At 38.8% G+C, this 26,034-nt stretch overlaps 1 protein-coding gene across 15 annotated transcripts in view; it reads left to right on the top strand.

Moving 5' to 3' along the window:
* The window catches only part of EYA4 (EYA transcriptional coactivator and phosphatase 4), a 155,034-nt gene that overhangs the window by 70,190 nt on the left and 58,810 nt on the right, over window positions 1-26,034 (top strand). For 13 of the 15 annotated variants that reach the window (XM_032983230.2, XM_032983232.2, XM_042796153.1 and 10 more), the window contains one exon: window positions 8,305-8,354. In XM_032983230.2, coding sequence (XP_032839121.1) covers window positions 8,305-8,354 — 50 coding nt within the window. Of the gene's footprint in view, window positions 1-8,304; window positions 8,355-10,084; window positions 10,165-26,034 lie in introns of all 15 variants that reach the window. The other 2 variants (XM_032983243.2, XM_032983242.2) reach the window with 1 other exon arrangement.

The following is a 26,034-nucleotide window of genomic DNA, read 5'->3' as shown; positions in this document are numbered from 1 at the left end:
ATCCTCCCAGCAGGGCAGGGAAAGTGTTCTGTGAGCTCTGAGCTATTAAGTAACCCATGCTGAAACAAAAAGTGCTATTGTGGTGTGGCATTTGCCCTGCCTGACCCACCAGTTAAGGGAAGGCATATTTCCTTCTTTCATCTAACACAAACAAACAAAAAGAAAAAAAAATGCCAGTTTTTCCCACAGTGAATGTATAAATGCATTTCAGCATGTAGAAGACAGTACTTTACAGGTTGCATTTGCTTAAATTATTACTTGACTGTCACGCCCTCTGATATTTTTTGAAGTGCACTTGAGCCAAAGGCAATTTAAAATGTGTTTTTAAAATGTTTGCAGGTATAAAAGACTTGAAAGAAGCTTAGAGCTCTGAACTGAGTGAACCCATTAATCAGGTTGCAAAAACAAACATGTAGGAAGTGCTTCCACTAGGAAGAAAGTACCAAAGAAGGAAATTTTTGGCCCAAAGATAGCCTATAAATGAGAAAAATGTGGAGTTAAGATTGTATTAGATTTTATCAATCTATGCCATAAATACACCTTATTGAGACCTCCTTCTGTAAAGTTTTTTCAATAGAAACACAGTTTTTTACTGAATAAATCTTTCAGATTTAAGTAGCACAAAGGCTTTTGTCAATGATGACTCCAGTGTTCCTGAAAGAAACAATCATTGTGGTCTCCCTGTAAGTATGAAAAAGACTTTCTATGTACCAGCAAGGGCTCTAGTGTGTCGATACTCATCATTCCAGCTTGGTGAAATAAGATCTAGGGAAAATACAGCGTTGCTTTGCAGCCTCTTGGCCTGTCTGTAGTCTGGTTCCTGTCAAAGTTGCCTCTACACTATTCTCTGCAGAGGTTTATATGGAAAATCTAAAACGTTGTGGCAGTGATGAAGTCATCTCAAAAAGTGGAAGCATTTAGCAGATTAGTATATGCTTTGTAAGTGATAGCTTCTTCTTAAAATTATTAGAGTTCTGGTTCAAAGAAACTGAGGCTCTAAAGCATGAAACTTTAGCAGGAGCCATCTCTCTTCATTGCTGTAGTCAGTGTTGCAGACAAAGAGGATTTCATGGAAGACATAATGAGGCACACAAGCTGTGTTGGGACAGTGGGCACTCCCTCACTGTCTGGCAGCACCCTTCCATTTCCATAATGTTGTCCCTGCTACCTACTTTCACAGTCAGTGGAGAGCAGCAACCGTTATTGGTTGGCATAATTAATCTCTGTCTGAAATAGACACTTACTCTAGGTCAGATGAAGTACATCTGTATCTTTCTGTTAGATGTAAAGCAGCCCTAGGGTGACTGACCTAGATAGATGTAGATGCCTAAACTGAAGGTATTTGATGCTAGATGTATCCGCTCCGGATTATTTTTTATTGCAAGTTAGATGTACACCACAGAGTGTTGCAGGCCAGCGTTGCTACTCTATTAGTCTGGGGAGAGGTGAGGGAAGACGGGAGCACAGCAGTGATGCATTTTGCAATGACCATATCTGTCTTGGGAAAGGTTTGTATGGGAAATAGAAAGAAGCAATGGTGTAACAGCAACGGTTACCCCTGTTCCCATCCCTTCCTCTTACCCCTCAGCTGTGCTACATGCTCCCACAGAGTATCCACAGTGTTCTTAATCCTCTCACCTCTTAAAGACATGGAAATGTATCTGGTGTCTTTAAATGTGAAGTCTTGTCTACTGTTACATTTGCACTTTACTTGCATTTATATGTAAAAAAAAAAATGTTCAACATATTCAAAACTCAATCTGTTTTGATTAGAGTTGTCCATTTTAGTTGATGGCATAACAATTTCATCCATCATTCCATAAGAAAATTGAAGACACTACTGAATAGCTAAACCTAGTTTAGGTGATGAGCTGAAAATTGGTTTTCACTGAGGACTAGCTCATATAGCCTTCAATTTAAGAAAATAATAATAGTCAATTAAATTGGCTCTAGTGAATTCCTGTTGATTTCTTCTTGAAATTAAGTTGGTTCATATAACACGGTTTTCTTCATTCTTCCATTGTGATCAGAGCTACTTTCAGATTTGCTGAGATACGATAAATTTACTTCAGGATGTTATTCAGTTAAAATACAACTATATATAGCATCTGCACTGTGAAAAATCAGGGAGAAAAATCAATTTTCTATTGCTTCAAGGTCCTTTACTCAACAGTAGCATCAGTGTTTGGATTTTTAACTCAGAAACCTACTTAAAACTTGATGGTGAGTAACTATATAGTATTACATTTTCATACACGTTCATTTCATTTCATATTATATTTTCATATAACTATATATATTTATGTTATATAATTTTATCATTATTAAGCTTAAGTCCCTGAAACCCTTATGAGACCTATAGCAGTGTAGCATAAGGGTGATTTACTGTGAAAAAATCAGTTGAGAATTTGGTGTTATTTAGAATTCTTTTCAGATCTTTCTCTAGGCATCTTCAGCATTTCTGTTTTTTTCAGAAGCTTCAGTGAAATTTTGTCTTCACAAGACATACATAGCTATAGCATTAGTTGACTTTATCCATCAAAAAGCTGCTTCTTTCTCAATAAATTTGTATATTTTAAGAAAATATAACAATAGACATGTTTAGAGGGGCTATAATTTGTTACTAAATCCCAGCAATGTATCTTTAAGCTAGCCCTTGCACTGTTTTTGTAGGTCAAGAAAATGTCATGATAGCAATGAAGGGTGTTGTGGTAGCAAAGGAAGTCTTTGTTATGCTAGATATTGTACAGACGGTCTCTGTGCTAAGGATTTCATTGTCAAGATGGTTATAAAGCTATATGTAAACAGTGCCAAAGTTAGCATCTAAAAATATTAGAAGAAGAAGTTACTTTCCTTTACTATTCATTCTCATAGCAGTGTCACAGACACCCTGAGTCATACTCTTCTCATATATTTCCATCAAACTGTTCCCCTGAATGCCCCATCCTCCCTGGGGCCATTCCGCAGACATGGTCCCTTGCCCTGGACAGTGAGTAGAAGTTGGTGAGCTTTCACCAAGATAATTTGCTGTAGGGAAGTATCCAGGCAGTAGAAGTGCACTTGCTCTGCCCGCACTCCAGCCCAATAAAAAGCTGCGTTAGCACAGGCCTAGCAAGCACATAGATGTACTTTGAGATGTCTTCAGATCTGCAAAGAGTATTTTCCCTCTTCATTCTTGTCTTCTTGATGCTAGAGCTTCTGTAGCTCCACCATGCAGAGCTGCTTCCTCCAGACCCAAAGCATCGCAGGCTCTACTCAGCCCCCTTGCATGCCTACCAATTTGGGAGGGATGCTCAAGGCCCTCTTTGATGCAGTAGATGAGGGAGCTCAGCAGATTCATTGCCAGAATAAGTTACCGCTGATGTTGCAGGATTTTTCAGCTGTGCTTATTGTAAGTGTTAGAAGGGATTTCTCACCTGTGTTGCATTATGAGTTTAATACCATGAGTGTGTGTGCGAGAACACCTCATAGAGCAGGACTGGTTCATGGTTTAACATCTAGTGTAATGAGGTCCAATAAAATCATGTTAAAAGGATGTTAATGTTGCAAAGGAAAACATCAGAAGCAAGGAAATGCCAGAATTAATATGGCCTGTGGAAATCCAGTCTCTTATGCATTGTGGTGCAGATCTTATTACATGACATACTAAGCTTTCCAGGGGATGTCTCCTTTTTTCAGTGAATGTGTAGTTAGATTTCTCTTTTTATGTTTCTCAGTCTATATTTGTTAAACATGAGTCATCCAAAGTCCATACTTAATATAAAATCTTTCAACATGTAAATATTTCTCATATAGCTTAATCAAAGTTCTTCAGTGCTTGATAAGTGTATCTCTTTTTCACAGTGCCCTCATAGTATCAAACACTTATAACAGTGTTCATATTTGTAATCTGATGAACCAAGGCAGAAATTGTGTAAAATGTTGACTATTTTTTCCCCAATCTAAGTCATGTTAGACCTTCATTTTTCTGGATAAACGTAACATTTATACACCACCTTCTAAGTTCAAAGTATAGTTTCCCATCTTGGATCATTAATTAGGTCTGCAGTGCAGCTGGTGTAGCAGAACTAGCCTATTACTCTGGGCAGACTGGTCACTAAAGAAGTTACTACTGAGTTTCACAGATACCTGATGAATGCTCAGGCTTGTGTTTGTGGTCTTAATCCCAAATTAATTAGAGAGCAAACTGTGCTGTGCTGTCCCAGTACTCTTCCACTGTCTGCACCCCATCCCTACCTCTGCCACGTTTTTTTCACCTGGCTTCTGCTCACCTCTAACTTTGCCCCCTGCAGATCCCATTCTTCTTTTGTCCCCCGATTTTGGTTCCCTCTCCCTGTCCCTATTTCTCGTCTGTTCCTATCTGTATTTAGTCCACAGGGTTTTTCTGTTTCAGGGTATTGCTTGGGTACTTGCGCAGTGGGAGGTGGGACTGACAAAGCAAAGGGGCACAGTTTTGCTAGTGTCAGTCCCTCTCCTGATGTCACGGAGGCTCCCAGCACTCAGGAGAAGTAATCCTAAATCTCACTCAGCACCATCTCAGCTTTGAGATGGAGAGTAATCAATGCAGGTAGGGTCTTAAAAAATTCAAGTGCCAGACTACAACAGGAGTCCACTAATAGTGTGAAAACAGGGCTTTTAGAAGCTTATAAACTGAAGAACCATTTCACACAGGTGAAGATTTCTGGGTACCAGTACACCTTGGACTCCCTTCACTTCCAGTTTGGGGATTCTGCCTTCAAACTTGCAGGCACTAAAGCTACTCAGCAGCACACGGGTGAGACTTTTGTGTTCATTTTAAAATATGAACGCAACAGCATGTTTTCTCAAAAATTCGGATCGAAAGATTTTTAGCTGAAACATTTCAAACATTTTGTAGTGGGCAGCCAGGGTAGGAGATTTCAGCGGTTTGACAAAATTCAAACCTAACTGAAACTGGTATCTTACCACTCTTGTGAATGATTCTCAACATGCATATAACTGAAATGGTGAGAAAACCTGTGTAAACAGAGGGGGAAAAAAAAAAAAAAAGGAAAACAGAACAGGAGTAAAGAAAAAGGTTCTTTTTATAGCATTTAACACATGAAAATGTAAATAAATGTGGTGTTAGTGAAAATTAATTATTTTGAAAACAGTCAGCAAGGCAGATTAAGAGGAAAAACAGTGCAGCTGAAGACAAAGGAAACCATATTTAGTCTTTGATCGAAAGTTTTCACAGTGATTTTCTGTTCACCTTCAAGGGTGGTATAATTTTATGAATAACAAAATGTGTTTTGCTACTTGAGTAGCCTTGAAGAGAAATGGAGTTCATTCCATATGGCCACTTGAAAGAAAAATCACATGCCTGTTGCTCCTTTAAGAAATAACATTTTTATTTATTAAATGTTTTCTCTCAAAAAAGGACCCTAAAGTTACACAGTGAAGTTTACATTTAGTCTCAGAGGAAAAGACAAGTCTATACCATGTGCTTGTTCTGCACATTTCCTCAGAGAATGTTCATAGACAAACTGCATCATCTATATACCAAGCTGAAAACCTGAAATATTCTTATTTTTTAAAATATTTTGGTTTAATTACAATGCTCTTGAATACAAAATGCTCACCTTTTTTTTTTTTCTTTTTTTTTTTTTTTCCCCCAAAAATCTTTTTGATGCAGTTAGTCTGTGGCTTTTCTGCTACTCCATTGTAAGGCATACCACAATTTTTCAGGTTGTTTTTTTTCTTTATGTTCACCACACAGGTAGATCATAATCTTTCAGCCATTTCAATTACTTCTTAATGTTGGTCAAAGCAAGATGCAGTAGTAGTGTGAGCAGGGGTAGGACAACTCATCTGTGAGTAGCCAGCTATTGCTTAACCGGGAGGAGAAGCACTTCTCATCCCTGCCCAGGAAATTGTGTATGTTAAAAGTGCTCACAAATAATGTTAGTGTGTGTTTGAATTATCTTTGGGCTTCTGTGGTAATTGCCCACCACAGGACCTGCCATCACTTTGCAAAATCAGGGTGTTGGGATGTGCTGGGTGACTGTCAGACTCTCCAGCAACTGGTTAAAGTCAGTGGTTGACCTTTCCTGACCTGGGGAGTGAGATCTGTGTCCCAGCACAAATGTGACAGACAGTGCTACTGGTGGTAACCACACAAATAGCAAAAGAATTGGAAAGGAATATATAAGTGCCAGTAAATTTAACAGCATAGAGACAGAAAAATTAGCCTGGAAATGAGTATATGCTAAAGGGACAAAGAAAATGAGCCTTACTAGAATTTAAATAAATTAGATGCATTTATATTTTTAATTAATTTAAATTACATTATTATATTTCATATTTTTATATTTTATATTTTGTTGTTGAAAATGCATTATATTTTAATTATTTTAGATTACATTTTATATGTAAAATCAAAAGATTCTTTTTCTGGCCAAGTCCCTCTGTAACTTGGTTGAGATAATCTGCTTCCGAAAGTACACACTTCCTCTCAGGGAATGGCTGTTTCAATATCAGTGTCTTTGAATGATTGTGCATTTATTTTTTGAAAATTTGCCTGTGATGTTGACACTCAGTTCACTAATTTGAATTAGTATTTCTCTGGTTTGTAAATTAATGCCCACTGTGGGCATTTTTTTGGTACTTGATCACGTGCTTATATCTCAAATACTTTACTGTATTTCAGATTTAACATTATTTTAATAACAATTTAGTCAACATAAAACTATAGCAATGATGTTTGCATCTGAGTGTTTATGAAATCACGCCTGTGAGTTTTGGGTTCACGTGAGCCTTCACTGTGTCTCATGCTGAGCTGCTGCACCATCACATCTCTCTGTGGCACACTGCGACTACCAAGTCCACGGAGTAGCACAGTGGAAACAGTGAAGAAACAATCGGAGAGGAGGAAATCAGCGGTGATGAAACTGAAAAACTGCATAGGTTGAAAAAATTTTGTAGTAAAAACCAATCATAAGTAGAAGATCCTTTGTGTTTGCTACTTTAATGTTTTGGATGACACCTGTTACAATAATAAAGACAGTTTTAAGTTATCATCATGGGAAAATTTTCATTATTGCTACTAAAAACTGATTTCTATGAATAACCATGTATGAAACCATATTGTTTTTTTCAGTATCTAGAACACAAATGAAGAATAAAAATGACCTTATATAGAACAACACTTGTACTCAGACATCTATGGAGTGATGTTGCATGGCATTCTGTTGGGGTGTGTAGGGGAAATACTTAGCGTTAACCTAATCCTTTTACTGCTGGAGTTGGGGAGTATTTTGCCAATGACTTCAATAGAAGTGAGTCACAGTCACAATTTCGTTTCTCTGAAATGGTTTTAAAGTAGCAAAAATATATAGAAGAACCTCTTGATGCAAGGTATTCCTGAGATTGTTGTTGAATACTTGCTGGTTGTAATGGGAATGTTCTTTATATTGTGTCAGTCACATCAAGTGAGTCAGAGTGATTATGGTGTTTCTAGGTGACTTTAAAAATGGAGTTTTGAAACTTCCCACACAGCCCTAGATTCTGAATTAGCACACAAGTGAGCAAAATGTTTTTTTTCTCTCCTGAAAGTACAAGAAATTTAGATCACCAGAAGGTACAATTAAATTTTTGTGGGAAATTGTGAAGATCCCAAGGAGATACCTAGTCTGCAGGAAAACAGTTTTCTATTTTTATTCGACAGTGATGGATTTTTTCACCTTTAATTAGTCTACAGCAATGTATTGCGAAGAATAGATTAGAAGTTCAAATACCTTTTATGTAATTATATATTGCAAATATGAGTGAAAATGGTGTATGTGTCCATTGATGCAGTTGGGAAATACAGTTAACATACAGTTATCAGATTCACAAAATGAAAATTAACATATGAATTATTTAGCTAACACTGTTCTTTGCCCCAGAATCTGGTGTTTATTATTGTGAGCTTTAGCAGGAAACAGAAGCAGTATCAATTGGGAAAACATTTCTTTACCGAGCTGAGAACAGTATGGCTTTCTCATTTCAAAGTGGGGAACCTGGTTCTTTGCTTTCTTTGTTCCTAGTTAGACTACTCCCAAGCTATTTTACCCGAACATTTTACATACTAATGGAGCCTGGGGAAGTGCAGTTGGCAGCTGTTCATGGGATAATAATGAAACACACTGTTTAGTACTGCATACTGCTGCTGTAAAATGCGGGAAGTATTTTATAGAGATCATGGTGAGCAGAGCTGGATCCACTTTAAGCACTGTAAGTGCGTGAACCGTGAGCGAGGAAGTTGTGTTTCAAGTGAGAGTAACTGGCACTCATTTGCTTTTGCAGGTAAAGAAACCGTGTACGGAGTCAGATGGTTCAGAGCCGCAGAATCCCAGGTACGGTACCTCGGGGCGCGAGGCGGAGCCGTGCTGCGGGCACGGAGACGTGTTTTGCAAAGAACAAATGGTTGGATCAATTTTAGCGGTTTTCACTCTGGAAGGGTTTTTTCCATTTTCCCGATGAAAGATGAGGGCCACCGCCTGAGTTCAGGTGGTGCCATAACACTGAATTGTCATCCTCAATTTGAAAAAAACAAGCTATTAAATAGTGTAGGGAAACCTGGGTAATCAAATCTCACTTTCTTTGTTTATCCCTTTTCTGCATACCTGAGCCTTGAAGTTTATTGATAAGGTGGTTTATTTTCAGTGTGGGCAATTCAGTCTTTATTTGGGAAAATTCACCTTTAACAAAACTTCTTAATTTTCACCTATGAAAAATGTAACACTGTGTTCATAATTTGGAAGGAGGCCATACATTCCTTGAAAAGAAACTTTCCAAACATAGTCTTTTCTAATTTCATTTACATGGGAAAAAGGAAATGGATTTCATTTCCATGTTTTGCACATGTCTATGTGTGTATGGATAATTTTGAGCAGGTGAAGTCGTAACTGTTTTAGATGTGCCATTAAGCATGCATCTTCATGTTGGTTAGTATGCTGTTGAGCTACAGTGGATGATTTTCTTAAATTTTTGATGGTTTGCAGTGCTTTTTGTCCTTCTTTGTCTTGCTTCTGTTTAGAAGACCTATTTCAGTTTCACAAAAACTCAGAAGCTTTCATTGTGAAGGGAGAGCCACAAAACAAACCTGATGTCACACTAACATTGTGATTAAAACTCAGAAAAGCAAAGTAATTCAAGGTTTACCCCCCAGTCCCATCCTTAACTATGTCTTTGTGCCACTGTTGCTGCAGAATCCCCTGGGGGTCACCTGCAATACCCAAGGCCAGTATGATGTCTGTGGCTTGAACTGTGCTGTGCATCATCTGAATTTATTTGATGGGCTCATGTCAGTTATTAATACATCCTTTAATTTAGTTTGGTAAGAACTGAATGAATGTAAGGGAATACTAAATTCAATGTCCAAATATGCTTCCAGTGTAGTCAATAGCAGTTTTGCCCTGGACTTCAGTGGAGGTGTGTTTTGCCCTTCAGTCCTTGTTTAATAACTTCTAAATAAAAAATGTATTTGCTGTGCTGCTGCTTTAGATTAAAATTTATTATAAAAGTCAAGCTCTTTCCAAGTACTTTGATGGCATGGAGAATCCCAATTTAGCAAAATACTTGTGCAGGTGCATAGTTTTAAGTGTCTTGCTTGTCCAAATGAGACTGTTATATCTCAGGTCTTTAAAAATTACAAAGAAGTCCATAGTCTGATATAGTTTCATCAGAGTATGATATTCCAACAAACCCAAGGACCCAGAATACAGTATACTGTTATTACCTCTGCACATCAGGCAATATCTTATGAGCTGTAGTTAAATTCTTCGTATCAAGTCTGAAGAACAGGATACTTTTTTCCTCCCAAGTACATAGGATGAAGGGACCCCATTTTACAAATAGTCAATCTGGAGGCTAAATCTGGTAGTTTTCATCTCTTATTTTTTTAAGGTGCATTTTCAAACAAAAATGCTTTTTTATTTTGAGCTCCACGGCCCCAGTTTGAGGATGTATCAGACACAGTTGGAATTAATGTTCCTGGCCTGAGCATGTGCAATGCTGTGTATACAACCTGAAGTGGGATATTTTTGGTCAAATCTCGATACGCGATGCGACTTTGGTCTTGCAGGGGAATCTCTGACAGACCTTTGGCTGGAGCGGCACTAGAGGGCACCGCGCGGCACATAAAACTTTAAAGCCTGGAGCAAGGTAATTCTTCTCTAAACAAGGCTTAAGTGAAAACATTGCACATAAAATGAAACATCAGCATAAAAATGAATGCTGGAGACACACAGCCTTACAGAATAGCTCCTGGCTTGGGACCTAAGGCCAATATCATTCATTTATTTAGCTAGCTTTATAGTCTGTTGGTTTTGGATTTGAAACTATTACAATAAATGCAGATGGAAAGTGTTTTTACAGTAGGGAAGTAATTAAATTGGGTGTGGGAACTTTGTCAGGAGAATTTTTGGAGTGACATGTGTGTATCAGCAGATTCTTTGTCTTGCTTGGCCTTGGTTTGTCTTTTAGAAAGAAACATTCAGACTGCAGATGTGACTAGTAAATTTTTTTAAGGGAATTTACTAACCTATGCAGCATATCAAAAAATGGTTTCCAGAAGTACCCAGCTACACATGCAGTAAAATCAACCTTGCTGCATTTATTTCTAGAAAATGGTTGTTATCTAGACAGACATGTAAACTGCACAGATGGAGAGGGAACTGCAGTTAAGAGTTGAAGTGGTGGTGGATGGGCAGGTTGTAAACACAAAAGGAAACATGCATGACTTCAGTATCTCTGTCACAAATTTTGATTCACAAATGACTTTGTCTTACAAATTCTGTTAAAGTTTATTGGGAGTTATTTTGCCAAATCCCTATGAACTGGTTGTGAATACTTCCTTTTATCCCCAAATCTTTAGACATTATACCTAACTGGTGGTATTATACCTAATCATGGTGGTATTGTGGCTGTATCTATACTATGACATTCTTTCATCACAATTTTGTAGTAAAAATCAAATTCACCCTGCAAGTCTGGATAGCCATCCAGTCATGCAAAATGCTTAACAGCTTTTGGTGCCATTGGTGTGTAAGACAGATGCAGTATATGGCTGGCACTTGCCAACAGTCATACTACAGGTCTGCATGAGAAGGGAGTAATGTGCATGGGTCACAACTCCAGCATGCTGTCCCTGTATCACATTCACTACTGAGTTTAGGAAGAGAAGTTCCTGTGTTCAGAGCTTATAAACATATATTGCTCTTAATTTTCTTATGTGATGGGTATAAGTTAAAATGGTACCAATCCAGAGTATGCTGAACAGCTCCTACATTAATGTCATAGAAGAATAGCTGAATTTGAGTGCAGTGCATGAAAGCTAACTTGTTCACTTCTATTAACAAGAGTCATTTTGCATAGTTAATCAAATGAGCCATTTTAATTCTAATAAGAGAGCATTTTTTTGCCTTGAAACTTGTAAGAAACACTTATAGTCTCATACCACAAGACTTTGCTGTGGAAATGAGTTAAACACTAGAATATGTGTGATTCTGAAGTCTGGTAAAATGATAAACACCAACTCCTGCTCACACTCAGCTATAGCACGTTCAGTTTGGCCGCACATCCCAGGGCGGCATCTTTCTTTGAGACAACAGACTGCTTGATGAACACATCTCTGCTACCATCAAATTCTCCTTCCCTTCACACCATGCTTGCCAGAGATTTCACTGTAAGACCAAAGTCACATCAGGAATTGAGAGCTCACAACAAATACTGGGTTTTCTGGGCTATTAAATGAAATAGGGACGGGACAAATTAGAGGAAGGAGAGGAATTCCATGCAAATAGAAATTTAGCAGGATTTTCTGCTGCTTCCTCAAAGTCCATGCTTTTTTACCCTCTGGAAAAGAGGAGAGGATAGAAGAGTCTGCAGAAGAATGAGGAGATTTTTCTCACATTTGAGACACTTTTTTTCGTGGAAGGGTAATGGAAAATGGCCATGTATTTCATATACTTTCCCTCTTTAAACCATGATCTTTATATTGTCAAGATGATATCTATGGGAAAATAAAGGAAAGCCTGAAAATTTTGAGTGGTAGTTTTGTAAGCTTGGAATGAAAGTTAGCTGATAAATTAACTTATGAATATATGTAGTGCTGTCAAAAAGACGTTACTTGTGTATTCACAGAAGGGCAATGAATCTTAGTATCGGTAAGTTAAACGTAAGCCCTATGGAGTAAGAAGCCCTCCATTCTTGCTGCGTAATTTTTACTACAAACCTGTGGATCCAATATCTCCTGCTATATCCATTCTTCCTGACTTGTCTTTTCCTTTATATACTTTTTTTTCTTAATTTTTAAAAGCAAAAGAATGGGAAAAGAAGCCACTCTTAAGCAAATTTTCCCTTTTAAAACTTTGTCAGATGCTGTAAGAAGAGTATAATCAGAGGCATTATAGCTATTGCATTAGCACCAGCTAGTCAAAGTTTGTTCTTAGGTATTACTGAACTGCAAATTCACTGATGGTGATCACTGGTAAATATTGAATCATACGTACAGACACAGTTGCCAAATACACAGGCTGTCCAAAAAAGCACAGAGGGGCTTTTTCATGTGTTTAAAAAAGGTCTCCAATATTTCAATTTAATACGGGTTTCAGTGAGGCTCTTAGCATCGATTGCAGCTGTTCATCAGATGTTTGCTGTTCTGTCCTTCCACACCCACACTGCTTAAAAGTGCACCACATAGTAAGATTTAAAAGATATGAATTCCTGTTTCTGTTTCTTCATCTTAAGAGTCTCTCTTAAAACTTCTGAATGAGAAATAGGCTATCATATTTTCTCACTGGTCTCATTTTGATACCATAGTTTTTCATTGGTCAGGATATAGAGTGCATGTACATGTCCAGAGACAACTACTGTCTTTAATGTATTCATAAGTAAATAGATGCTACTGAATGCCAGTGAGAGCTACCACAGTTTTCACAGTCAGTTCACATGACCAATGTTTCCTCTGCAATTTGAGGGCACTGTTGTGAATATGATGTTTACTATATTTACTGTCTGTGAGCTATGCTAATACTACATGAGTGCATTACTGAACAGTGTTTCCATGGCCCTCGGTATATTTAACAAAAATGAAAAGGACAATAACATGTATCTTCTGCATCATAGTCTGCACAACCAGATCATCAAGTGTTTCATTCCCAGCAGTTTGGACTGTGTAAAATACATCTGAGATTTCTCTTTCACTGACTAATTGCCCTAACAAGACCTTCACAGTCTTATCTCAGGATGATGATGGTTGATACTTTCAGTCAGGTATTGGCTTTATTTTAATACCATGTAAATGTTCATATTTACCAGATCTAACATTGTAACTCCTCAACCCAAATCCAGGTTTTGCAGGCATCTGACAGATTCCGAGGTGAAGCTGTCGTGCCTTTCCCATGACTGTTTGAACACAGTTGGCCCTCTGCATACTGGTTCCTAGGAGAGTGAGACCAACAGTACCTTCCCATTCATTTGCAGTTCAAGAGATGAACAACAAATGTTTAAATGTTATATGGTGAAGAGGAGCTATATGATTGAGCTGCTGAGCAAGAAAAGCCAGCAATAGCTATGAAAATCGTCATTAAAGTTGAAGCAATTATAATAGAAAAAAGTAAATAGTACTGGCTGTGTAGTAAGAATGGGCAAACTCAGACCACCAAGCTTTCATGTGTGCTGTCTAGCCACATGACGCTCCCTCATTTTCTTCTCATCCATGTGTTAAAAGTTTTTTTAGAAGGTAAGGGTTTGTTGTCTGTGAACCATATGTAGCTTATCTTGGCTAAAGGGTAATTTAAATGCTTTTTTGAGTCAGGAGTAGCATAGCTCCACTGTAGCTCACACTGAATAATCTGTAGATTATAATGACATGATAAATGGGCTTCATTTGAGGAAATGAGATCTTGAGAGGACTCTCATTTAGACTCTGAAGGTGAGATTCATCTCGCTTTGAAGTAGATGTGTTAGGTAGGCACTTCTGAGATGCCACTTATCTGATCTTCTATTGACTGTGAAGACAGTTTACTGTATCCCTCTTCTCCTGAGCAGCCATGCAGATTCCACCAGCAATCACCTGTTGTAATGCTGATTTATTACAAGAAGACCATCTAGATATACAATGTGAGCAAAGGCAATGAAAGCATTTATTTTGATTTTACAGATTCTGCTTTTCTGCAAAACTGTTCAGTTCCAAAAGTGAATACATACAAAAATAAGATTACTCTTTAGCTAGGAAAAAAACATTTTGTGACTAGCTGCTAGTATTTCTTGGGTTTGGGGCAAACTATAAAAAGGAACAGATACAGCAACAGAAATTTGCTATGAAAAGACAGGATAAATAAAGTTGAAATTCAGAGATTACCACAAGTAATTTTAGGAACTGGAAGAAAAAATCCAGTCAACAGGAGGGATAGTATATCTGTCAGAATATAGCGTTCATGTCAGTGAGGCCGCTACAGTTGTAAACACTGCACCTAAGAGAAATGCTTGGCAGGGTCAAGCCCAGACTTCTCAGTCAAGACAGTGGCTGGCAAAAAAAGGTATCACAATTTTCCAATTTTAAAATAACTATGTTGTGGAATAAGATTTTTCATAAAGGCTACATTCTGGGACACAGAGGCTTAGCTTGCAGTCAAGAGAATGTTTTATACAAATCTGTTACTTATTAAAGGTTTGGTGCATGTATTTAGTCTGCATGCCACTTAGGCAGTTGGAGTCAATCAAAACAACATTGTTAGTGAGATGACTATGCAGATACATGTAACTGAATGACATACAGCATCCATGACAATTGCATGACAGGTACTAGAAGGAGTATGTTGCCTTGCTATGTACATTGTATTTTCAGGCGTGTAGTTTTCAGGCAGTGCAAGTCTTTCCTATTTTTAGAGAAGTCTGCGTGGTATCTCTCTGCTTGCTGTACACTCACGTTCTCATTCGTTAACTTTAGAAATTCAGTCTTCTGATTACCCGAGGTCTATTGAAGCTGGTCACTGTCTGCCTGTTGGTTTTTGTTGGCTCTGGATCAAGCCCCCAAAGAGTTCTAAAAATATATATGATATGTTTACGGAAATTACAATAATCTATTTAGAGTGCAAACACATGGTAACTGATGACATCAGAGGGAAGTATTTGAATGGTTTATATTAACAGTTCCCTGTGGCTTTAACAATAAAATTAATGTATTTTTTATATTTCAGGTCTGTTACAAATTCCTGTTTTTTTGTTAAAATCAGGCATAACATATTTTGTGTTACATTAGTAATGATTTCTCTGTGTGATCCCAAGCCAGATCATGTCAGTGTTAAGACTTCCATTAACCTGAATCAATGGTGGGTCAGACTTTGGAATAAATGAAAGCAACAAAACCCAAGAATTTTTGAACAGTTTTTAACAGAAGTGTTAGTAGAAGTAATTTGGACATTTTGGGGTTATTCTTAAGAGTCTTTTTGTCTAACGTCACATCCTATGAAAGATAAGAGCTTTCCAGTATGGATTTGTGCTACTGGAATGCCAGAACCAACCACCACTAATGATTTAAAACCTATTTTTAAAATAGAAAAAGTCTAATATATATGAAAATGTGATAAAGGTCTCTGAGAAAGAGAGAAAAATGCTATGCTAACAGTTCTGAGTTCATTGTTATTTGTTGGTAGGAATATGTCCTATTTATGAGATAGAGTAGATAACGCAAAATACTATGCAAGTGCATGCTGGAATGTAGTAATTTAAATTTAAAGGATTTATTTTATTTGCTGACCCCTTAGAAACGTGCTATCATTCCTCTTGGCTTAGGTGTATTTTGAAAATGGTCAAAATCCTATTGATAATGTCTTGAACCACCTACTCTTACAATATTTCATGACTGCGTATTTTTTCCTACTTTTCACTCAACAAATGCAAAAATATATGCATTAAAAAGCAGTTGATATTTTATATATTTATTCACTGTATGTAGGCCTTCTGTCTTAAATGTCTTAAGTAAATGGCCTAAGCATTCGGCTGTTTTGAAAGCCATTCCACTTGGTGCAGGTATTACATATTTCTTGGAGTGGGTATTTGAACCAGGATATACTGTAACCAGCACACATAAATTTAGTCCCTTCTGGTATCGCAGACTGATCTGTGAAATTTTCCACTGTCTTGAGGAATTACTAGCTTACCTACTACTATTATATGAACAAAGATGATAACTCCCAGGATTGCTGTGTACTCATCTCTGTTTTAAACTCTACTCATCGTTCTTTCTTCCACATGTCCTTCTTCAGAGAAAGTCATTTTTGTTATGTGAATGTTTATGGTTAATTGTGAGGAGGACAGGAACCATTCCATATATTTATATAATCAATAGTTTTGACATAAATGTGACTTCCAAAGTGCCTTGTGATTTTTGAGCCTGCTCAAGAGTGCAAGTTACTTACCAGCCCCCAGCCATGAAACCACCCTCACATATGCTGAACTACTATTACGTATATTCTGCCATCATAGGCAATGGGGTAGTGAGTGCCCATCAGCCTACGTGCTTGTTCAGTGCACTTCATAAAGTCTGTGAGAAGCTTGCAAAATTGAAGCTCTGGAGCTGTGTCAATAAATAGGTATTAATAGCAGTTCAGTACCAAGAAAAGCCCAACAACTAAAACCAGAGAAAAGACTACTGAAGAACTGAAAAGAACACAACAAAAGTTTCCAAAATTTAATATATGAGGCACCCTGAAAACAACTTGCTCATAGCAATAACTAAAACCAGAAATAACAGGCTATAAGGAAAAATGTACACAGACAATTCAATATGAATGTTACAATCAAAGATTCTTGAAAGCACATTGAAATAATCAACTAGTCAGCATTTCAGAACAACTTGTTCGGAGGACAGGTACAGCAGTGTGTGGTGCAGTTCTTCCATTGGTATCTCCCATCCTTTTATCGTCCCTTTTATTTGTGGGTGCTGTTGCACAGCATAACTTGGGCAGCTACAGCAGCTATTCTTACACCAGGTAGAAATGGTGACTGTATGTTCTACTGCCTTTACTACTAGATAAACAAGTGGCACAATATGACATATATGCAGATGGCAGCAGTTAGAGATGATTTTGAGTCCATTTGCAAGGCTATTGTCGCTCTCCCCCCTCCACCTTCTCTAGCTGGAGCTGCAGGTGTATGGAGGGAGCAGGACTTTCGAAGCCATCCCAGGGGTTTAGCATGCACTTGGTTGTTACTCATCTGTTTTGGACAGATCAGATACCAGTGTGGGTAACGGGACCACTGTCCTTCCCACCTGCATGTGACACAGCTTGATTCTGTCAGATCATGGTGTGGGCACTAGTAGTCCATCATACAGCCTGAGCTATAACCAGTTTCATAGACAGATAGTATTTAAGTGCTTTTTTACATCCGTTCTTCATGCTGCATTAGAGACCTGCCAGCATTGGTTAGCTCGCTGCAAAGTGCCCTTGGATTGCCAGAAGTTCCAAGATGTCAGTCCGACAGCCACCGGGCTGGCTGAAAGTAATTTCTGTGTGGGGTGAGTATATTGCTGCTCTGCAGAGCAGGTGGGCAAGGTCCAAGTGATTGACCTTTAAAAGATGAGCATTTGTTATAGTTCCCTTTCTCTGTTCTTCCTCACTATACACCCACCCCCATTTTGACTAGTTTATACTGAATCTGTTGATCTGCTACTTCATGGTACTTTTGGTACATCTAGTCTTCCTGAATTTCAAAGAGAGGGAAAAGGAGTGCATGAATTTCTGTATTAATTTATATAGCAATCAGAATTTAGTATTTTTGAACCTTCAAGAATGTCCTGGGATAGGTTAAATACCGGTTTTGAGTAAAAGAAGATAATCTAAGATTATACCTGCAAGTGTTTTTAAATAATCCAGTAGTTTCTTAGAGCCTTAGTCTAAAAGTAAACTGGATTTTGAGCCATAATATGACAGTGTTGGTTCTTCAAGTGCAGCACATGTAATCACAATGAGAAGGAGCTCTGTTTCTTTCTTTCTCCCTTGGTCTATTTTTTGCTCTGTCGTATCACATTACAGCAGTACACAGGAGAACTAATTCAGACTCTGTTCCAGCTTCTTTGACCTCCTGGATACTCCAAATATATTTTACCATTGGTGAATCTGAATAGTAAAAGTATTTGGTTCCACCTACTTTGCACTTCAAATCTAGTTGAATAGCTTCCTAGAAGAATGCAGACATTAAAAAACCTGACCATTTAGATCTAAATCCCCTATTCTGAGGTTGGTACTGGTTACCTTTTAAATGAACCACTTTTTTTCCTCAGTATTTTTAAGTGTAAGTTCTTGTCTAGATATTTCACAACCTGTTCTGACACATTTTAAATAACATCAGTCTGTCCATGTACTCAGTAGGCATTTAACTAGCACCATGAGTGCTGTTAGTATGCTGTGCCAGTATTTAACATGTCAAAAATCACCTCTTTCCAATCCTACTAGATACTGATGAGTAGGAAACATGAATAGAATGAACCAAAAAAATCCACATAAAAAAGAGGCCACATACAAACAAACTGATTGCAAGTTTGTTTTCTGTTTTCTAACAGTCTGCATCTTTCACACACTACACACATGCGTGTTAAAGCTGTTTTAATATTTCAGACTGGGTCTCCTCTCTTTATGTTAAGGTTGTCTTATCAGAGGGTGGCTCTGTGCCTCAGCTCTCTCCACACACAGCTTAGTCTGAGCACCAGTCATCGCTGTCCTCCTCTGGGAACAGAAGTCAGAGGATCCAGATGACAAGTAGGCAAAGAGACTTCTCCATAAGCAGCATCTGGCTCTTTGGCAGATTTGTCAAGCACTTCTGCTAATGGGTTTGGATTTGCCCAGGGGTCTTTTATGTGGTTACATTGCAGATGGTCTGTCTGTTCTATCTTCTCCTTTTGACTGTTTTTATTTAAAAAAAAAAAAAAAAAGGGGGGGGGGTGGGGAAGAAAAAAACTTTCATCTGATCCTCAGAATTTACACACTCCTTTCCAGCTGATAAGGTTCTTTATGGGTCTCATAAGATGTCTGTGCAGGCTCCTTTCTGTTAGAAATCACAAAGCCTTCCATATATCCAAATGTGTGTCTTGAGTTTTGTTGGCAATTCTGGACTTAGTTCTCCAGTTTAGCTGCCAAGTGATATAATTTACTGTGATCTGAGTCTGTATTATTGTCAAATTTCTTTGGGAGTTACTTTATGTCATTTGTAGAGCAGAGGTAACTTTACCTCCCCTTGAAGCATGAAACATGCTTGCCTTTCACTAGCCATCCACCTTTGAAAATCTAAGTTCAAATCTGGATTTGGTTAAATGTGAAAATGAATATGATGGTCTCAATCTAATTCATAGGGGATTCTTGTCTGCCATCTAAGAGAGGCTCAGGACGGAAGCAGCAAGTCTGTGGAAAGGTATGTTTGGCAGATCAATGGAGAGAGGCATATGCAGTGCCCAAATAAATAAAGCAATTCCATGGATCAACTTTTTAGCGGAATTATTTATCATGTGGTGCAAGTGCAGAACAGAGCAGAAAGGGAGAACATCCTGTTTGGTGAATTTCATTTTAGTTCTGTTTCAATTTGCAAATGAATCTCTGTCACTTTAATTTTTAAGGGTTTGGGGGATTTTATTTGCTTTTCAGTGTAGAAGTAATTGGCAGGTGACTAGACATAAGATCATGTTTTATTCCTGTGTTATTTCAGGCTTATGTCTTATTTTCCTTCTAATTATGTAGATTAAATTAAACAGAAAAAAACCTCCTGTGCTCTCGAAGTTGCAGTGATTTTCATGACTTTCTCAAAATAGCACTAGAGAAGCATATTCATCCCCCTTAGCATTTCATTATTATACCATGTTTCACAACAGTAATATTTTAAAAATTGCTGAGAAACAAAAATAATTGTATTATAAAAAGCAGTCATGGTATTATTAACAACTCTTACCCTAGTTCCCTGTCTCACAAACCAGGTTCTCAACCACTGGGGAACCTGTGCTAAATGCAGTAAAGTTACAGTCTTAAGTCTGCAGTAAAGATGTGTGTGAACTTAGGAACCAACAATACTGTAGGGTTTGTTTCCTCCTGCCCTGCTTTTTCCTCAGGACTTAGACAGGAGTGGATATTTAATGATTTTTAAAGGCTAGGCAGTACGTTAGAAGTCGTAGCAAGGTCAAACCATGTGGTAGAAGCCGGGCTTTTAGCAGAGGGAGCTTCCCCCAGATGGGCTGGTTTCCAACGCTGCCATGCGTCTGCGGGGTCACCAGGGGCTGGAGCCGTGGCTCTGCCCATGCCCCGCTCCCGTGGCTCTGTCCGTGTCCCACTCCCGTGGGTCTGCCTGGGCAGGCAGGTATCCCCCCACCCGGCTGGGGTATCAACACCCAGGCTGTGCTGGAACTGGAGGTGTTACAGATTTGCAGCTGGTACCTGCCCCTGCTTGTGACTCAAGGGCATAATTCAGCAGTGAGCGTGCCCCAGAGCCCTCAGCGACACGTATTTATTGACTCTTAGAAAAATCACCTACTTCACCCCAAATTAAAAAGGTACATAAAAACTGTGTGTATGCTTTAAGTCTCAAATTATAAAATGACTTGGGGAAATCAAACAGAGAAGCAAAATGAAATGTAATCATTTGATATCAATTGTAAAGGGCAGCCAGCATGAATACATTTATCAGGGAATCATTCTCTCTCTTACTCAGAATAATAGAAGTTCTTTTGAATGTAATCAGTTACTGAAAGTGAACACAATAATTTCCAAGTTTGTTCAGGTGTACAGGAAATAAAATATGAACTGAATAGGGATGAGCAGAGCCTGAAGCAATTAAAGCATCAGGCAGTGAGAAAGTTGCATATATTTATTTTATATTCTAAACCTAGCTCATTGTTGTGACTGCGATTAGAGAACAGAAATAATTGCTTTTGACACAAACTGTTTTGGAGCCAAACATAATGTGCTCCACATGAGGTAAACTGCAGAATATTTGTCTTGGGAGCCAAGGTTCAGATCAGGTTTAAGGGGAACTTCACTGTTAAGTGAGATGCGTTAATGTTTCCCATGTTAAGACTGCTTGCCAGTAACTCACTGTACTTCATATTTACCAAAAAAAAAAAAAAAAAAAAAAAAAAAGAAAAACCAAATCAGAGAAGTTTCAGAATGTTTGCATTAAAATGTGAAGTTTGAACAGAGCATGAAAACTACAAGTTTTTGGCAGCTCTTGTATTCTGCCCGGTCTGTCATAATAACTCATCCTTTCTGGAGGTGGATGAAATTCTTGTAAGACCCTAGTACTGGTAGCTAAAGAACTAACATTGAAATGAGGTATGATCACCCTAATATAGCACACCTGAAAGAGCTTCTCTTCCCTTGGGTAATCCCTAATGAAGAAGAACCACCGTTCAATAACTAGTTTGAAATACAACAGACATTTTAATTCAGGGTAAGTCAGACACAAACCACCCTCTGCTCTCTTGTTTTGAAAATGTAGATTCAATTTTATATATATTATATATCAATTATATCACTTCCTCTCTGAAAAAGGTAGTTGGAAGATAACACAGTGATGAAGTTATCCCTAGAAATTCCTCTTTCGTATGTGTGAGTACCAGGGATTTGGAGGACCTTCTGTGCGCTGATGCCTGTTTCAGTCTGCCATTAACATGTGGTTTGGAAGGGGACATTTCCTCTCCTTGAAGAGCAAAGGTGCTAGAGCATCCCCTGTTCATTGTCTATACGAAATCAGGACTTTAAACAGCCCTTTCAAAACTCTTTTCATTGTTCCACTTCAAATCAGACTGTCTTGCCATGAGGAGCACTGCCTTGTGTTTTCCCTGAGATGTTAAAAATTCTGTGCAGTAAGCAGTGTGGCTTTGAAGGGTCTGTCTTGCAGAGGACAGATTAGCAACAGGCTAGTAACTGGCAGAGCTGATCATCTCCATGTTCCTCTGTATATATAAGAAATAGTCTTTGTTGCCCAAATTAGACTTAAAAACACCAAAGAAAGACTTGGTGAGATTCTCCAGTCATTGGGTTTGTTATCTGTTCCTTACCTCTGACCAGGTCACCTGTCAGAGATGCAGAAAGGACTGAAATGCCCAGCGGATTTTTCAGATGGGACTCTGAGCAGTTGTTGTGCAGAATTTGTGGCGTAGGACGGAAGGCCACAGGCTTGCTGTTTGCATTTCAGCCATCTCCTCAGAAGTGTTTGTTATTTGTTTATGACACAGCTCATCATGTTTTAAGAACCACAGAATTTGCAAGTGCCGATCACATCTGGAAGTGATCAGAAGTGGAAACGGGAGCTGTTGGGGGAACTACTCTTTGAAAATGCAGCCCTGTGATCCAAAGACTTGCATTTAGATCTTACGTATCTTTAAAACGGTTGTCTGTATTTCATGTAAGTTGGATACTTGACAGCTCTCCATGGAACTGCAGTGCCGTTATCACTTTTGATTTACTTAAATGCTCATATAATGGCCCCAAAACCTACTTTTGTCACCATTTTTTTACGTAGCAGGTTAAACATGAGCTCAACCTCCTGTGTACCTTGACGTGTTTTCTGTTCGCGCCGGGACGAGCAGCCGCGTCACGCCGGCTGTGGGCCGCGGGCTGCGTGGCCGAGCTCTGGGCGGCGTGTGAGGCGTGGCCGGGGCCGAGCCCGAGCTGTGGGGCGGGAGCCCTGGGGCTGTGGGGGCTGTGCTAGCCACGGTGTCACGTCCCACAGGGGCTCCGTGCGTGCCAGCTGGCACTCGGGCACGCTCTGGTACAGCCCAGGTTCAGGGTGGGCCAGCCTGCACGTCGCCTAAGAGATCTGAGCTCCCCGCGGTTCTTTCTGCTATTCCATCAGTCCCTGCTCCTCACCGCTTTTTAGTTTAGATGGTCTCTGCCTGGTGCCTGGAGTGTTTTCCTCCAACCAGCTGCCTTTTTCTTTGAGAAGATGGGAAATATCTGTTCAGACACCACATTACGTTTTTCTGGATACTTCCTCCAGTGCCTGGAGCATAGACCCTGAGCTAAAATCGTGTGACATCAAACCTGTGGCTGTCGCGTTTGGGTAGCCCAGAAAAGAGATCTCAAAGGCTGGGGTCCAGCTGGCCATAAGGTGTCGTTCTGTGTAGCTTTGCTTTTTTGTGTTCATCAGTTGATTACATCAGTATATAATAGTTTCCCATATAAAACTATCATTTGCCTTCATCAAATCAAACCAGTCCCAAACTACAGGGTGGGGAGATGGTGTGGAGGGGGAGCCATACAGGAAAAGAAAGGCTTCCCATTATCTACCGTTTCAGTGACAGCCTGCGTGTTTCCTAGTGCAGACTTGTGTTTTGTAGCTAAAGGAATCTCCTGACCATAAAGAGGGTGAGCTAAAAGTTTATGCTGAGGCAAATAATTTAGTATGTTCTTTAGTTATTTTCTCACTAGGCCTGTGAAGAAGAAATCCATGTATCCCTTTCAATCAAACAATATCTGCTTATTACTGTAGCAGTAGCCGTATGATAGATTAACAAAAGCTATGACACTTAACATTTGCTCATGTGGTGAGAAAAGTGGGTAGTGTAGATTTAATGAAGACAAAAAATATCTGACACCTAACTGTCAGGAAGCACAGAGAATCTCAAGGTGGCACAGGATCAAAAAGGGGAGGGTGCTAGCAGAACTTTAACTGGGGAAATGGGAAGGGGGGCTGGGGAAGAAGCTGCAGTGCTGTTAAAAGAAATGTTCTTTTTCTCAAGCGTTGAACAGCATAAGGAGGCACACTACAATGCTGGCCTTTGTCACCGAACCTGCTTGCCCACGTTCTCAGCTAAGCCCTCTGCACCAAATGCATCCCAAGCACTGACACTGGCTGCCGGTCAGACAGCTCCTGTAAAGTAATACCGTCTGCCTGAGGGTTTTTTCTCCTGGAATTAGAGCTTGAATAGCCAAGAGGAGGACAATAGGCATGAAAGCAAAACTGAGATACAATCACAGCCAGTGCCACTTTATGCCCCAAAGGATCACCTAAGGAGTCCCATCCTCTGCAAGATAAGCAGTACTGCTGAAATCAAAAAGGCTATTAAACAAAATCAGGCAGTTTTGTGTTTTCCTTAAATTATTGTCGCTTTGTGCTAGAAGGACCGTCTCCACAGTGCCATTATTGCAGACCCTGGGTAGATGTTATTTCTCTGTGAGCTTAAACTCATATGCCACAAAGCTTCATGGTGATATTTAAGCTTGTAATGAATCATCCATGCTCATAAGGAGTCTACTACAGTCCTTACTGTACACTCACAGTTCTACAAAGCTGAACCTCATGATATTTTTATTATTTATTACTTATGTGGTATTTTTTAACATGGTAGAAAAACTATAATGTTTTCGTTCTTTGTTTCACTACGGTTCCCTCCCTTTGATACCCTCTGTCTGATATTGGTTGTAGATTGACAGAGGAGAAGGTTGGGGGGGGGAGTGGGGGGGAGTTTAATGTTAATGTGGCATTAGTTTTGCTTCTTTCTCTTTTTAATATGAATGTTGACACCCTACTTACAAACCATGAGAAATTATACAGCTAGAATCCACCTTCTATCCCCAAATAGTTGCAGAAAGTTTAGTACTTGTTTTCTGGATTGTTAAAAAATAAAGTAATAAAATACAACTCTGAAGAGCATTTGCTGGTTTTATCCCTAACATGACACTTTTTACTGCTTCTTAGCACTGTATCAGATCACTTTACAAGTTAAGAAATGAGGCCTCAAGGAGAGTGGAAAGGAGGTCTTGCTAGTGTCCAGCAGTATTATTTGTTTTTAACTCTGGCAAGATCCCAGATCTTGCATGATGGAGGGGCATGCTTTTGCGAGATTGTGCCTAGAATAGCAAAAGATCTGTTATTTTGGCCATCTATTACGCTCGAGAAGATATACAGGAGCAATTGATGAGCCTGGGAAAACAAGAGGGGCATTCATCTCAATGGAGCAAATTTTTCTCATCAGTTTTGCTGTTTTCTTCATTACCTTTTACAGTAGCAAAAAATTACAAAGGTTGCCACACACAATGTAAAAGCACCTGGAAAAGAAAACATTATTAGCCTGCATTTTAGACTTAGTGTAATGATTGGAAATGTTACTCATTTGAGGAGTGGTCATAGGCTGTGTGCTGTGTTGTGTTGTACTATTTGTGGCAGTCTCTGGTGGAAGATAGTGGAAATTTTTTTGTTGTGCATTTATTCACTTATACACATGTATGTGTGGATATTTAGCACCGAAGAATTACTGAAAGTTTTCATGTAGCTGTGTGTTAGTGTACATGTGTTTGTATGCATGTGTATATTCCCTGGAAACTTGCCCGTTGTCCAAAATCCTTCTCTCTGCACCTTCTTTCTTGGTTCCCACTGCAATCTCTGAGGACTGTTAAAGGGTTGGTGTAGCTTCTTTTTAATTGCATTAATTATAGATTGTGTAGGTGCAAATAAACATGAAATACCCCTTGCCTAACTGTGAATGTGATGTATGCAATACAGTTTTCTAAAAAAAATATCAACAACCTAGAAAAAACTCCATAAATATTATGTATCTGTTGTTTTTGATGGTTTTAAACTTTGTTGTAGATTTTAGGTAGATGTTATTGGAATAATTACATTTGTGCATGTGCATCTATTCTAATTTTTTTTGTCAGAGCGAAAAGCTTTTATGAGCTAGTTCAGACTGCATTTGGAAGAGAGGTGGGCTTGCTAGTCATGTTCAGAACATGGCTGAAAGATCTGGCAAAAAAAATTTCTGTGGGAAATGGAAAAATACGACCCCACTTGTCTTTAAAACTGTGTAGCCAGAGAGCTGAGCTGACAGCACTAGGAAACAGATTTAGCAGAGTCTGAACAGCTCTGTTACCCAACTTCCATATTGCCCTAAAAGTTAATTTTAAATAAAGGGGAATTCCCTGTTTGTTTAATTTCAGAAGTTCCAAGGTAGCTGACATCTGAATTGGACGAGGCTTCAGATTTCTGTGAGAAAATTTGGGATATATAAGAACTGGGGTTATAACAGGAGGGATGTAAGAAGAACAG

Source organism: Tyto alba, unplaced genomic scaffold (genome assembly GCF_018691265.1).
Source record: "Tyto alba isolate M040663 unplaced genomic scaffold, T.alba_DEE_v4.0 Super-Scaffold_22, whole genome shotgun sequence".
Classification (NCBI taxonomy): domain Eukaryota; kingdom Metazoa; phylum Chordata; class Aves; order Strigiformes; family Tytonidae; genus Tyto; species Tyto alba.
This window is presented reverse-complemented; position numbering and strand designations above follow the sequence as displayed.